Raw genomic sequence first — 14,928 nt, forward strand, 5'->3', positions numbered from 1 at the left:
CTGCCCCTCTCCTCTCCAAGGTTTTTGCTTCTGATACGAGATGCTATAAGTAAGCATCCGGCGCGAATCAGGTTCCTGTTCTTCGCTTCTCCAAACAACAAAGCCACAGAAAAAGTCTCGCGTCTGCCGGCTAGATAACTGCGCTTGACAATTGCGAGTATTTCTGCGCCATAGCAACCACTTTCCTGAGCTTGCGCCTCCCGCAACTACCTAGTAGTAGTACTTCTTTACCCTCGTCTCAGAGCTACGACTCGATTGTCGTCATCCCGAGCGAGCGAACCAAGCCCCCTTGGCTGTTGGGCGCCGCCACTATCCTGCTGAATAGCTTCACTTCAGTTCGAACATCTTTCGCTCAGCTAATCAAAACACCGAATCTCGAACGACGAGCTACGGCGACAACTTCGAGCTGTGAGCTTGCCATCTCGCTATAAACAATCAGACACAATGCCCGCTGCTGTTGGTTCCGACGGGGAGACCAACCCTGGCCGTCTTCTCCTCCTCTCTAACCGACTGCCCATCACCATCAAGCGCTCCGACGATGGCAGCTACAGCTTCTCCATGTCGTCTGGTGGCCTTGTCACTGGCCTCAGTGGCCTCAGCAAAACGACCAGCTTCCAGTGGTATGGCTGGCCGGGCCTTGAGGTTCCTGAAAATGAGGTCGACGGCATGAAGCGCCGTCTAAAAGACGAGTATGGCGCTCATCCTGTTTTCATCGACGATGAATTGGCCGACAGACATTATAACGGCTTTGCTAGTAAGTCCTTCCCTTTCCGTCTTCTATAGGCCCGTCCTCTTAATCTCAAGGTAATTAATATTGACGTCATGTTTCTTCTCTTTGCAGACTCTATCCTGTGGCCTCTCTTCCACTATCACCCCGGCGAGATTACTTTTGACGAGTCGGCGTGGAGCGCATATCAAGAAGTCAACCGCCTCTTCGCGAAGACAGTCATCAAGGATGTGCAGGACGGCGACCTTATTTGGGTCCACGACTACCACCTGATGCTTCTGCCTCAGATGCTGCGAGAAGAGCTTGGAGACTCCAAGAAGGATGTCAAGATTGGCTTCTTCCTGCACACACCTTTCCCCAGCAGTGAAATCTATCGAATTTTGCCTGTGCGAGAGGCTCTGCTTACCGGTCTCCTTGACTGCGACCTGATTGGCTTCCATACCTACGACTATGCTCGCCATTTTCTCAGCAGCTGTTCCCGAATTCTTGATACCCCAACTACCCCCAACGGCGTGGATTGGAACGGCCGCTTTGTTACCGTTGGAGCTTTCCCCATCGGCATCGACCCCGAAAAATTCGTCGAAGGCCTTCAGCGACCCAAAATCCAAGAGCGCATCGCCGCCCTCAGCCGCAAGTTTGAGGGTGTCAAGCTGATTGTGGGCGTCGACCGACTGGATTATATCAAGGGTGTGCCTCAGAAATTGCATGCTCTGGAAGTGTTTTTGACAGAGCACCCTGAATGGATTGGCAAAATCGTCCTTGTGCAAGTCGCCGTTCCATCTCGACAAGATGTCGAGGAATATCAAAACCTTCGCGCCGTCGTCAACGAACTCGTTGGTCGCATCAACGGCAAGTTCGGCACCATTGAATTCATGCCCATCCACTTCCTCCACCAGTCTGTTTCCTTTGAAGAGCTCACAGCGCTATATGCCGTCTCGGATGTGTGCTTGGTTTCATCTACGCGTGACGGAATGAACTTGGTCTCGTACGAGTACATTGCCACTCAGCGCGAAAACCATGGCGTCATGATTCTCAGCGAGTTCACCGGCGCCGCCCAATCGCTCAACGGCAGTCTTATTGTCAACCCTTGGAACACCGAGGAGCTTGCCAACGCCATCCACGATGCCGTTACCATGAGCCCCGAGCAGCGCGAAGCCAACTACCGAAAGCTCGAGCGCTACGTCTTCAAATACACAAGTGCCTGGTGGGGAGCCAGCTTCGTAGCTGAGATGACGCGCCTCTCTTCGGAGAATACGCAGTCCAAGACACTTCGCAATATTTCTGGTGCGGTCGTGGGTCTTGGCCAAAAGGTGCAGCAGGTCGCCGAAGATGCCAAGGAGTTGATAACAGGCGGCGAACAGGCACCAGAGACGTCTGAATAGGCTTATTTGCTACTTTCTTTGGGATTTTTTTTTTCTTCTTTTCACGATGGTTGGTCTTTGGTAGCCTTGAGGATTTTCTCCTCTTTTTTCTTTCTTGTCATGTACTTGTTTACGCTGGGTTAGCGAGGGGGAAAAAATGGTGTTGTACGAGTCTATTATTTCCTCTTTTTTTAAAAAAACCTCTTTCTATATCATTAATTCCCACTTCTTCTCTCTTTTGATACCGTGGGAATTATATGCACATATATTTAGATGTTCTATGATCGTATCTGTTACGGTCGCTGGATTACAAAAGGAAGGGCTAGCGTAGTAAGCCGTAGATTGTATTAGCTATGTGTTAGCAGAAACTAGAAAAGCAAACAAATTTAACGTCAAACCATATTTTCATCATATCCGTTCTACATAATTGCTTCTTAATCAGGCAGATATACCGCCCACAATCACTGGTATTGGCGATCTCGAAATAAAGGCCATTGGTTTGATTCGTTCAAAACTATGTACTATGGAGTATCTAAGTAGAAAAGCAATAACAACAATCGTAAGCAACATCATAAACCCAGCGAACTCCATCGTCCTAAACGCGTAATCTAAAGCAACCTGTGGTATCCCATCATCGTCGTCATCATTCCGTCCTTTGCCGTTCCCATTCCCATTCCCTTCTCCTATCTGTTCCTTTCAATATCCTTTCTCATGTGCTTCGAATATGATCGATATATATCAAGCATATACGAAGCCGCTTTAATAAGGGGAGTCGACAATGTCATCCCTTCCGAGCTTGTACTGGCCACTCTTGCCCGCATTGATTCTTCCCGACTTCCGTGTATCACCCAACAGTCGCACATCTCCAATGATGCTTTCTCGTGTAGGCTCCTTGAGACTTTTCTTGGCTACCATGTTGACTTCGTTGGGCAGGGCAACAATGACGTTCTTGTCAGAGCCGAATTTGAAGTCATCTGCCATAACCTTCTCCTCGTATCGCTTAATCATATACGGCGTCTTGGTGCCGCGAATGACCCGCTTGAGGTTCCACTCAATGATGTAGGGTCCGGACGCAGTGATGATGCTAGTCTCTGAAGTACCCTCGCCCGTGTTGAATTTGGCAGGAGTAAATGATACGGGCAAGCCAGTCTCGTGGTAAAACTGGGCGACGTGTTCGGGTGAGAGGGCTAGGCGGCGAGGGCGGGGCTTCGAGTCTGAAGAAAATGCCTTTTCGAAGCCAAGCTTTCCCTCGTTCTTGCCATCGTGTTGCATGGCATCGATGAGGAGGATATAATTCTTTGTAGTTCCCAGAATCCATCGGCCATCGGCTGAAACATCCATACCAATAACAGGATCACCAAGAGCGGGAAGCTGCGTCTTGGCCCGAATTCCGAGGCGGTCAAACAGACGAATATCACCCTTGTTGCTTGCAACGGCAATGTAGCCCTTCTCAGTGGTAGCAATGGAAGAGAAATCGTTCTTTGAAACGTATTGCTTCGTTTCTGAATCGACAATCTTGTTGCCAGCTTGGCGAGGATCGACTCGGAAAAGTGCGTTGTGAGAGATACCCAAGAACGTCTGTTCTCCAGTCATCTGTGCAAACTTGTTCTCGGGAGCAAATGTTGTGACGGACATATCGTCATGGACCTTCCACTCATCGACAACCTTGCCGTATTCGATGTCCATGCGGTAGAGTTTGTTCGGATCCACGTTATTTTGCATGATAAGATCCCTGTCTTCCTTGTGGAGCATGACCTTCTTTGGATTCATCATTTTCCCTCCAGGAGTCATCACCTTTGAAATGTTGGTAGAAAACTTGAGATGGTTGTCCGGCGTGTGAGTGAAAACGCCAATCTTGGAACCACGAACGACAAAGGAGCGATCATGCTTGTAGCCAACGGCAAGTTGGGAGTTGACGTCTCCATCGTTCCTTTCCTGCTGTTCCTCGTCATCATCATACTCCTCGTCCTCATCATATTGGGCACGTTCATCTTCTCTATCCCGCTCCTCCTCGTCGTCTTCCTCTTCTTCCTCTTCTTCAATTGGCGGCGCATCTTCCATGGTGAGGTCATTGAATGCATCCAAGACATATTCACGCTCTTTCTCTTGGATCTTCTTCCACTTGGTTTCATTCAATTTCTCCCATAGGGCTTGCATCACACCTTCTTGGAATTTCTCCAAGGTTGGTTGATCCTTGAAACGGAGAAGCCACGATCTTCCGGTTCCATCTGCCGACCAATGGTTGAAGATGAAGGAGAGATGCTCAAAGTCAAAGACCGGGTTGCATTCGGCAACCACGGGAGTGCCCAGGATCGACCTGTCATCCGCATTAATCTGCAGCCAATACTGCCAGTTTCCGACTTCAGAGACAGCAGCAATAACAGAGTCTTCAACCTGGGAAAAATGCCCTGCTTGCGGATCGTAGAGGTGCAATTCACCGGACACGGCAGCATAGATCTCCAGCGGCTTGGGAGCAGCCTTTGGCTCTGACGCCTGCGGGGGTGCCTCGACTTCTTCAACAACCGCTCCAGGCAGCTGCTCTGCCGCAGATCCGCGCTGAGCTGAAGCGTTGACGGTTCGCTTGGCAAACATGTCGTCGATGGAGTCAATAGAGCGGGCGAGAGTCGGGCTGTGCAGAGGGCTGGCGGGAGGGATGGGTTGCTCCTCAGGAAAGTCAAATTGCTCAAGATCCTCGTACGAGGCTGTCGTATGCGGTTTACGATATTTGCGCTCGTATTGGCACTCTTGGGCCGTTTGAAGAAAACGCTTTGCTTCCGCGTTGGGGACAGCACTGTCGCAGACAAACTCGTAAAGATCGCCGTTGTCGCCGCTCAAGTCCTTCCAAGCGAGAACAGTCTCCTCGCCTCCTTCTCTAATCTCGATGCGGAAGCGCAAAGCTTCGTCGAGCAGAAAGGTCTTCTCGTCGCGCTCGCCTACAAGAGCGTCGATCTCAGCGTCCTCGCCCTCTTCGTCAGCGAGCAGTTCGGCCTCTCCCTCCTCAAAGACTCGCTGCACGACGAGCTGGTACTGGAAGACTTGGTTGGTTCGGCGGATGCGGATAGCAGAGTCCTTGAAGATGAGTTCTGAGTATCCCTTAGGCGAGAGCGGTCGCACGAGGTACAGCTGGCCTTGAGGAAGTTCGATGAGGGATTCTTGGGCGGTTGAGCCGAAGATCAGCTTGCCAACTAGATGGAAGCCGGTGTTAGCAGAAGCGGTGCGACGATTTGGGATAATGAAATGGAAGTGGAAGAGCAAAAGAGCAGAAGAAGGCGTAGGCGCGGGCGAAAGAAGGCTTCCAGAGCCTTAAATAACAGGGCGGCAACAGAAACCGAGGGGCATTTATTGGAAACAAAGCCGAGCTGAGCTACGCTGTTTCTGGGGATTCATGCATGCCTCGGAGCTGCATTCACTGGATTCTTGACGTACCATTTCTAAGGACGAACATCTTGGCAAGAGTGTTTGCCGTGGCTCTCCTACAGTCGTCGTTGCTACTTTCAAAGTGTGCGCACAAGGAAAACAGCAATGCGAGAGGAAATTAACGGTAGGCAGGACTTGGGTGGGGGAGAGGGAAGAAAAAAAACAAAAGGTGTCGTAGCAACCGTCGTCAGGAAGAAAATAGCCTGGGCTAGTGAGAACCTGCAGTAGTGGTGCCTCTTACAGGGGCTTGACACAGCGTGCAGAATGGAAAGATTGAAAGAAGAGTTGAATGTGAATTTGTTTGGTTCAAGGTGATAAAGTGGGCAAATGCCGTCTTTCGTATGCAGGTGTCTCAACAGATCAAAACGGTCCAGCCTTGACTGCGTCATACTTGCACCAAACAAGCTTCCGCTAACAGCCAGCCAAACAAACCTGCTGCCTGTGATCTGCTCTGTGTGTTAGAGTGCGCCGCTAGAATTGGCGGGTTGGCGGGCTTGAGTTGGAGGGGTCGGCGGGCGATAAGATTCGCTGGCGGAGGCGCTAGATCCTTGCCACAGTCGCCACGGCTTGAAACCCACTTCTACAAGGCTGCGGCGGTGCGACATGTGAAGCCTGGTTGGTGCTTTCACGAGGGGGCCAACCAAAGGAGGACATTCTGCCTTCTATTGTCTCTAAATACTAGACTGCTATTTGTTCAAGTGTCGATTTATTTAGTATCATGTTTCGTAACGTGGCATTACCTCAATGTAGTGCTCAAAAGGATAGCTAGCTTACTGCGGTATGATATCATTCGCTGATGGAAGCAATGGCGCACAGTCATTCTCTAGCTACGATTGCCAAATCACATCTACAGCTATTCACTGGAACCATGACACGAGTTTTATTTTACCTCTATAGATTCTTGTATAAATGACCGAAGTATAGAGTCGACAGGACAAGGCTATGATGGAATAAAGGAAAATAACCTTGTCATTACTGTTATGTCATAGGGTAGGCCAAGATGGCTTTGATTGCCAAGGCCACAGCCGTCATACTCGCGCTGGCTTCATATACGGCATGCGCACGCCGAATTTCAACCGATGTGATTGGCGAGATGGCCGAGTTGGTTATGGCGTCAGGTTAAGGCTACCTTAACAGCAATTCCTGGTGGAGCAATCCGCGTGGGTTCGAGTCCCACTCTCGTCATATCTTTTTTTTTGCTCTTTTGCCCTTTGCTTGTTGATAAATGTAGTAGATAATAGGTAGTCTGGCGATTTATTGTATGGTAATACTATACTTACTACGTATGTTATACCGACCCCTTAATCTAGAGACGAGTAGTCTCATACATACATAGATCTTAAAGAGATATCAGAGGTATCAGAGGTATCAGAGGTATCAAAGGTATCATTCTATTATTCATTTTCCATCGGATGTCTCATTCTATTCGTAACCTAGGTATAACAAGAGCGGAAGAGGGAAAAAAAAAGACAAGGAAGATTAGTAGTGGCAATTTCCGGATAATGCTCAAAACAGACATGTATATATATATGCTCGTAGTATGCAGTCAACGCATGCATGCAAGTAAACCTCGTCGCAGACCCATTCTCATTGCGACTTACCCAATTCCTCATGAAGCGTCTCATAGCAACGAGTTCCTCCTGTCTATGCCTGCCAACTCTGCTGCCAACGCGGCAGAAATCTCAGGTGGGCTCCGTCCGTTTCTGTACATCCATAGCCTGCTGAGTTCCTTGACTTTGACGTCCTTTCTCTGCTTCTTGCGGGCAGAAAACTGGTCGTACACCTCGATTGGGGTTGATATATCGCCTGTTCCAAACCCACCCGTGCCTCCGTAGCTAACCTCAAAGGCTTCTCGCGCATTCTCCATGGCGGTGCCCTCCACACCAAACTTGATGACTTCTTCCATGAACGCATTATCTTCTTCGACTCCGACAAATTCCCCAGTCTCTGGATCGCGCTTTAGAGGAAATAAGCCGTCAAGGTAGTGTTGGACAAAGAGATGTCCGCCATGGCCATTGGACCGGTTGAAAAGACGACCGAGGAAGCGAGGTAGCTGCGTGGAAGCCATTCTATTAGTCGCAAAGTGGAGAATGCCCCAGATGGCAACAAAGTCGGTGTTGTGAGTATAATGCTCGATATGGCCAATAGCTCTGTCCTTGGCAGCAGAAGCAGTGTGGTACGAGGCTATTGAGGAGGATCGTCGTAACATGTTTGCAGAGATCATCGGATCCTTTCTGACTTCCAGCGGAGTAGTGGCTGGAGTTTCATAGGTGGTCTCGGAGACGATTGTCTGCATGGCCTCAAATGGCTTCGATCGGGTCAAATCTTGTGAGATGACATGGCGGTGAGGGTTGTTGAAATGATTAGCGGCACTGCCAAAAGTGTACACTTCAAGCTTTGCGAGAAGATCCTGAGGCATCTCCTGTAGGAGCCAGTCCAGAACCATGCCACCTTCGATGGCCCCCTGAGAGTGCATGATGAAGACCACCTTTGTCTTTTTAGGGTTATAAAGAATATCTTTAATATGTCTATAGCAAACACGAATATCGCCAGTCGCATATGAAAAGTTGCGCTGTACGAGGCACTCGATGACGTCGAAAACCATACCGGAAGTGCGATTATGGATGCCGAGAATTGGGCGACCAAATGTAATCGCCAAGCGATTAAGATTTGTCTTCATCCAGTGCTCGCTATTTTCATTCAGTTCGAGTTAGAATCAAGACGGCAATGAGGACGGTAAGACATGATACGTTCAAGGTAAGCTATGGTGGGACAAACTCACCCAGTAGAGACGCCGTTTAAAAACACCCACTGCTCATGCTCATGTTCCGGTCGAGCTTTGGCATACTTTTCATCAGAGTGAAAAATAATATCTTTGCCATTCAGCAGCATGCAGACCAGCCTGTTGAGGGAATGAAAGCCAACGATGGCTGCGATTCCCATCCAAGCAGGAAAAAATATCGCAAATGGCAAAGCGAGGAGAAAAGCGACCTGGAAAATGAGCAGGAAGAAGTGGACGGTGAGACAGAAGATGTTCATCCGCGATGGGTACAGTTCATCAAGCTCGCCCGACCCAAAGGGGTGTATAGGGAAGAAGACCCAAGGCAGTGCCCAACAGTAGGCGAAGAAGTAGTAGACATCTTTGACTAGGAGACGAAGAGGGAAGTCGGTATAGGCGTAGTTGATGACGGTCTCGCCGCCGATCTGGCAGCGGTAAAACTCGGTGACGGAGCTCATGAAGGATCTTGGCGATGCGCCGTTGGGCTGGTTTGGAGGTTTCATGGCGGAGGTGCGTGGATAATCGCGGTTGGGAGATGTATATAAGGTACTTGTAGCTTGGACCAATAACGCAGCTGCAGTAAGCGCCTCAAGGTTTCGCCTTAGAGGAAACAAAGGCGAAAAAAGCGAGGCTGTAACTGGTACTCTCTTTCATGTATCATCTGCAAATGGGTACATGTAAGTACTACTAGTAGTACTACTATAGCAGCAGCAGCAGCAGCAGCAACAGCAGCAGCAAGGTAGGGCTGAAACGAGCTGGAGAAAACGCAGGGCCAGGCAATGGTGGTAAGCTATACTAGTAGCAAACATATACCTTTTATTCTTTTCCCTTCACGGCACTTGACCCCTGGCCGTCCATCTTCTAAATGCTGCGACTAGTCACTAGGCGCATACGAGTTGTCGCTGTAGGCAGCCGGAGAGAGGAGAAAACAGGACCCATGAGAGGTGCCATCACATGTTTAGTTGTCCGGTATGACAGCTGTGGACACTTCTCAACGCTCTGCTCTCTGCCTGGGGATCTTGGCTCTGACACATCGCATCATCTCGGCAGCCCAAGCGAGAGAGACGCGCCGTACAGGAGCAGACACAGCCAGTGGGACGTCACATAGGGCAAGGCTGAGCATGGAGCAGGCGATCAGCTGGCGAGTCCGCATTGGCCCGTGGTGTGGAGGAGCGTCAGCAGACCTGCAGATGCGAAACTTGGGAGTCTCGGCAGGGCATTTCTTGGCCCTGGCAGGGGAGATGCTGGGTGGGGTCGGTGTGTTGAAGAAGTGATGCTAAAGAATGCTAAAGGATGCTAAAGGCGGTGGATGGCTGCATGGAGGAAATCATGGGGGAATCGGGGTTGAAGACGTGAATTTGGTGTGGTGGTGTTGTTGAAGTGGTGAAGAAGGATTGAAGGCTGATAGAGATGGAGGCCGGTACTCGTATCTCCAAGGCACATGGAACCGCCAGCAGCCTGTCTCAACCAACAAGCCTGCAGATGACATTAACACGCAAAAGGCACTGCGTCTCGTGCTCTTTACGGCTTCGGCACATCACGGGAGAGATAAAAAGTCTTCTCGGTGCTTACAAAAACTCTGAGAAGCGAAGATCTGAGACAAAAACCGGTAGCTGGTGTATCCTACCATGTCAATCCTATTGTCTTGTGCTGAGACGGCATTTAATATTGAGGCCTAGCCGCTCTGTCAGGTACAAGAGGATGGTGTGCATGGCGGTGCTTGTACGCTAGTTTAGGGCCCCGGGCTTTTAATGTGTAGCGCTCGCATGAACTGAAATCTGCACTCAACACGGGCACCAACTAAGGACGCTCGGCGCATTTGGCTAGCAAGGTCGTCCTGGCCAGCTCGCAGCCATGATACTGGCACACAGATGCACGTATCTGACCATTACCATCCTATAAGAAGGTGCCTACATGAGCCAAGGCGGTATTGCTATACCGAGACTTGCTGTGGACACCAGTTGCCTTTCACTGGGGATGCTAAAGCCCTCAAGAGCCAGTACAATATCACCATCACGGTATATGAAGTGGTACAAGGCCTATCTATTTTGTCTGTTAGCGCAACCTCAAAGGAGATGCTACTTATAACTTAAGGGGAATGCATTTATTGCTCCCTGTTCCAAATTTCATATCGCGTCTCAAAAGAATAACAAAATACTTTAAATAGAGAAACAACTTTGGCTGAATATTTGCATTCTTAAAAAAGAAGTCGCCATGTCTAAAGCTCAAAAGGGCAAAAAGATATTGCTGACGAGAGTGGGACTCGAACCCACGCGGATTGCTCCACCAGGAATTGCTGTTAAGGTAGCCTTAACCTGACGCCATAACCAACTCGGCCATCTCGCCGTTGATGTTTAAGGCACGCACTATTTCCCTCTAAGAGCTATTCTGCAGAAGCGCGAGCCTTTGGTCTTCCAAACACAGTACAACAACACTCGACGGACTCACAGTATTCATCATGGACAGTGGCAAACGATTGGAAAGAAAGTTGGTATCATCTAAGAGTCTAAAACGAATGTCGGAAAAAAAATTTTGAATCGGATATCTCGCAAAGTTGCAGACATTCCACAATATGCTCTATCGGTCCCTGGAACTTGCATCTTGATAGTAATTCTCGGATTCATATTCAGCGATTTTCTTTCTTGCAGTGTAGGCGCTCCATCTCCTGCATGATTCGCTTCGGTTCATTGCGAATGACTATGGGCCGTGTTAGACGCACTTTCGCAAGGAACCCCCAAAAGAGAGCATAAAGTAAGAAGAAGAGGTTGATGAGGCCGAGATACATCAATGGGATGATGCTAAGCGGGATGTTGCCTTCATCACACGCGGGTCAGTATCTTGTATAGGTAGCTACCGGCAAAGGACAAGAAAAAGTAATAACAGTTGCTTACCAAATAAACCTTCACGGCGTTGGATAGTCTCCCATAACTCGCCAGTCATGACCTCGCTAGCTTCATCCCATTTCCACGGACCTTTCATGCGAAACTTGGTATTGAAGCATGCTCCTGCGGCCCAAACGTACGGCAGCCTCCAACCATTTTTCGTACGGAAAGCGAGCTTAAGCACTTCTGTGAATGTTGGCGCTGCATCGATATCCTTTGCTAATTGGTATGCATAGCTATCGTGCTCGACGCCATAAAAGACACGGGCATCGGGAGGGTGTATGATTCGGTAATGCCACTCATCGTCGGGATGAAGGGGCTTAGGGATTCGATTCATAAGGCTCATGGTAAACAGCATGGACTGCATCTCAGCCAGAGGTGGTATAGCACCGAACCCCGGGCGAATAAAGCCAATGAACCCAACTGTCGGCTCATTCGAGTTCCAGATTTGCCTGACATCTGCATGCCATGCTGTAGGATAAGGCTTGTCGTTGGCGTGTTCGAATTCATTGAGAAAAGGAAATGATGAGAGGTAGCCAGTGGCAAATACAACGACGTCTGGCTTGACTACGGTCTCGTTGATGCGGACAGACTCTGGACGGCCGTTGAGAGGGAAGTGGGCTGTGCCGTCCTTGGAGATGTGAGAAGGAGTTGGTGCGACTTCGATGATGCGTGAGACAGGAGGGATGTCGGTGTTGAAGAAGAAACGACGGATGCGAGTCGCAAGAGGCCACTTTGATGGTCGCCAGGGAGCAGAGACGTGATTGCTGATGCGCTGCCAGGCTTTATTAAAGAAGACTAGAAGAGTATTAGGAGTGGCAATGAGTTAGAGCAACGCTACTTTCCAAGTAAAAAAATAGTGAGAGAAATATTGAGTGTTAGTAGATGTATGTATATGCTTCATACCTCGTGATGCGTGAAATCGTTCACTATAAATCTGGCCAACAAACTGGTCGACACCATATGGAGAACCACCACAGAGCCAACACCCAGCAGGCAATGCGACGAAATGGTAATAGTTCCAAATTATCATGCTGTCTCTTACCATAGGATGAACATACATGGAGTCGAACAAAGTAATTTGAGACACATCGAGGGGTAGCTGAGGATACTCATATGGCTTGGAGCCAAAGAGCCAGGGCAGAAATCGCTGACCGGGGACTCTCTGTAAGTCAAGTTAGCTTCCTTTCACTCAATATTATTTCTTTGTTGAAGGAAAAAAAAAATTAATGTTGAAAGAATGAAAACATGCCTTTGGTGCTCCGAGCCAACCATCGCGATGGCATAGAATGACTCTGTCCGTATCCCCTGTCACTGCCAAGTAGGCAATATCTGCAGCAGTCTCGCCACTTCCAACGACCATGACGGTCTTGCCCTTCCCAAACTGCTCCCGAGACTTGAACTCGGAAGAATGCATCACGACGGGGACATGTTCGATGCCTGGCAAATCCGGAATATTTGGAGTGGCGTGCACGCCGGAGCATACTGCAATGGCATCGCATTCCCACTCGATTTCCTCGCCGTTCGATGTTCGGTAAGTGACTATGTGCTCACTTGAGCTACCTCTTCTAATTGACTTGACCCATGTTTTCAAGTTGATATAGGGCCATAGCTTGAAATGTGTGGCGTAGTCGTCAAGATACTCGAGGTAGCGATCGGTAGTGAAGAAATCGTCATCCTCGCTACGAGCGCGAAAGTCAGAGAAGGTGGTTAGATATTTTGACGAGACCAGCTCTGCCTCTTCGTAACTATGACTTGAAAAGATACCACCAAGCCTGTCTTGAGATTCAAAGAGCCGAACCTCAAAAGGCGGGACCGAAAAGCGCCGATGGGCTTCGGTAAGTGTCTTGAGTTGTACGATGCCCGAAGGACCGCCGCCGATGATGGCAACGCGCATTTTCTCTCTTCTCTCCTATATCAGCCGCTGGCTGGAGAAGCTGGGAGGGAGTTGATTAAAATGGAAAAGACATGAAAAATACTAGTCATTAAAGCTTTCAGAAAGCAAACAAAACATGAGCGCCTCTCGTTTGCTTTTCTCACGAGAGGTTATAGGCCACACCCTGCGGCCATCCTGACCCTTAATAATCTCTCGCCAAAGGTGGACAGCTCCTTGCTTGCTAGTCCCTCCATTTGTAATTTTTATCTGCCTAGCTGACGAACTGGTTCCCTCCTAGACTAGCATAGCGAATAGTATTTTCTCTCCGGGTTGGCCATGGGGAGCGGATAGAGTCTTTCCGCTATGCAAGGCGGACCACAACACATGGCCATGTTCCTTGATGGGTATACTTGTAGGCAAAAAGACATGGTCAAGGGAGCCAAGACGGCTGCTACTTTGCAAGGGGGGAATAGTCATATGGGTCTGTGAGTCGACGGCGTCTGCGGTGGGCCTAAAGAGGACTATGAGACTCGCCGTGGAGAGAGAGAGCTCCATGGTCCGCTGTGGTGGTGGCATGGAATCAGCCCACAAAGGTCCCATCTCCGTTCGCCGACGAGCTATTAAATGGCTAATGGGGGGTGCTACGTTGTCCATGGAGTTGAACATTTGGGGTACCAACTGGCGCGTCTAAAACTAGTTGCGCTGTCGAGCTGTCAAGGGGTCATCGTGGCGCCGTCAGATGAAATTAATGAGTAGCACTACTAGGCATTACCTACTACGGCCACTCGTACATGCTTGTACTACATGTCCAAGCTTTCCCGGCAGTCTTCCGCGACAGGACAGGGAGCGGTCCGCATCAATACGCTGTCGCGAAACGATAGATGCATGTTAGCAGTCCTTGTTGCCTCAAAGCATGTTGGGCGGGAGTTTTATTCCCCGTGGCGCTCGCCTTTTGGGGCAAATCCCGGCAGTTTGGTTCAGATGGGCGGCTAGAACCCACGTGGGAAATTCCAATTTTGGCATCTCATGACTGAGCTTATTGGCTCTGGCCCAAGCCATCGGGATTGCAAGCAAAAAGAAACGCTACGAACCAACAACACTGCAACTTTGGATGGTGCCCGAAAAGATACCCTGCTGCAGCTGGACATGACACATCGGGGTGTGCTCTTCCTGCAGAGCTCTTCTTTAGTCTTCGTACTACCTACTAATGTAGGCCATGGTGCTACTACTTCTCGTAGAGGCTGCGCAGGGGACTGGACCCGCTAAACGGACATATCGGGCCTGTGTAACTTGGATGTGGCAGTACGGATGGATGGGATCGATCAGATATAAGAGATGGGAGGGTTGACGATACTCACGAACAAACGAATAGTTTGTGATTTGGTTTTTGAACAAATGAGGAGAACTCATACTGTAAATAGATGAGGATACGGCGGCCGTGAACAGCGCTAAACCGCGCAATTACAACGGCGTAGCTGGGGCTAGCAGAACATAGCCTCTCTCAGAGAGATGATTTAATAATACGCCGTAATGCAAGCAAGGACTTCATTTTCTGACAATGCACGCACGGACGCTTCGGCGAAGCAGGGCTTCGAAAGGGTTCGACCGAGCGCGAGCCTAGCCCATTTCTAGAGGTCATGCAGAAGGATGCGGGAGTTTTCTTAACAAGAACGGAAGCTGAGCAAATTTGAGAGTACTACTGCAGAAAGAGGTACCGAACAAATGTTGTGGAGCAGCCTTCTGATTTCCCGAAGATGAGCAATAAAGGGAAAAGTTATCTATCACCCAGTCCTAGTACCTATTATTCAACACTCTAGCTAGATACCTAGGTATGGACTGCTACTGCTGTTTCTAAGGCTACATGACCATTTTAGCCATGGCTGGGA

At 49.4% G+C, this 14,928-nt stretch overlaps 4 protein-coding genes across 4 annotated transcripts; 1 reads left to right on the forward strand and 3 right to left on the reverse strand.

Annotated features, from left to right (window-relative positions):
* Positions 1-444: 444 nt before the first annotated feature.
* TGAM01_v200811 (alpha,alpha-trehalose-phosphate synthase) lies at positions 445-2,109 on the forward strand (the record flags this gene model as incomplete). The annotated part of the gene is made up of 2 exons (XM_018809366.1): positions 445-754; positions 842-2,109. 2 exons carry the CDS (start codon positions 445-447, stop codon positions 2,107-2,109), a joined length of 1,578 nt encoding a protein of 525 aa, XP_018657432.1.
* Positions 2,110-2,847: 738 nt separating this feature from the next.
* Positions 2,848-5,533, reverse strand: TGAM01_v200812 (hypothetical protein; the record flags this gene model as incomplete). The annotated part of the gene is made up of 2 exons (XM_018809367.1): positions 2,848-5,273; positions 5,515-5,533. 2 exons carry the CDS (start codon positions 5,531-5,533, stop codon positions 2,848-2,850), a joined length of 2,445 nt encoding a protein of 814 aa, XP_018657433.1.
* Positions 5,534-7,126: 1,593 nt separating this feature from the next.
* On the reverse strand, positions 7,127-8,787 carry TGAM01_v200813 (hypothetical protein; the record flags this gene model as incomplete). Its single annotated transcript, XM_018809368.1, has 2 exons — positions 7,127-8,195; positions 8,288-8,787. The coding sequence occupies 2 exons, from the start codon at positions 8,785-8,787 to the stop codon at positions 7,127-7,129; spliced, it is 1,569 nt and encodes a 522-aa protein (XP_018657434.1).
* Positions 8,788-10,910: 2,123 nt separating this feature from the next.
* Positions 10,911-13,063, reverse strand: TGAM01_v200814 (hypothetical protein; the record flags this gene model as incomplete). Its single annotated transcript, XM_024548628.1, has 4 exons — positions 10,911-11,098; positions 11,176-11,964; positions 12,073-12,331; positions 12,482-13,063. 4 exons carry the CDS (start codon positions 13,061-13,063, stop codon positions 10,911-10,913), a joined length of 1,818 nt encoding a protein of 605 aa, XP_024406639.1.
* Positions 13,064-14,928: the final 1,865 nt, after the last annotated feature.

Source organism: Trichoderma gamsii (genome assembly GCF_001481775.2).
Source record: "Trichoderma gamsii strain T6085 chromosome Unknown Scaffold_2.2, whole genome shotgun sequence".
Classification (NCBI taxonomy): Eukaryota; Fungi; Ascomycota; class Sordariomycetes; order Hypocreales; family Hypocreaceae; genus Trichoderma; species Trichoderma gamsii.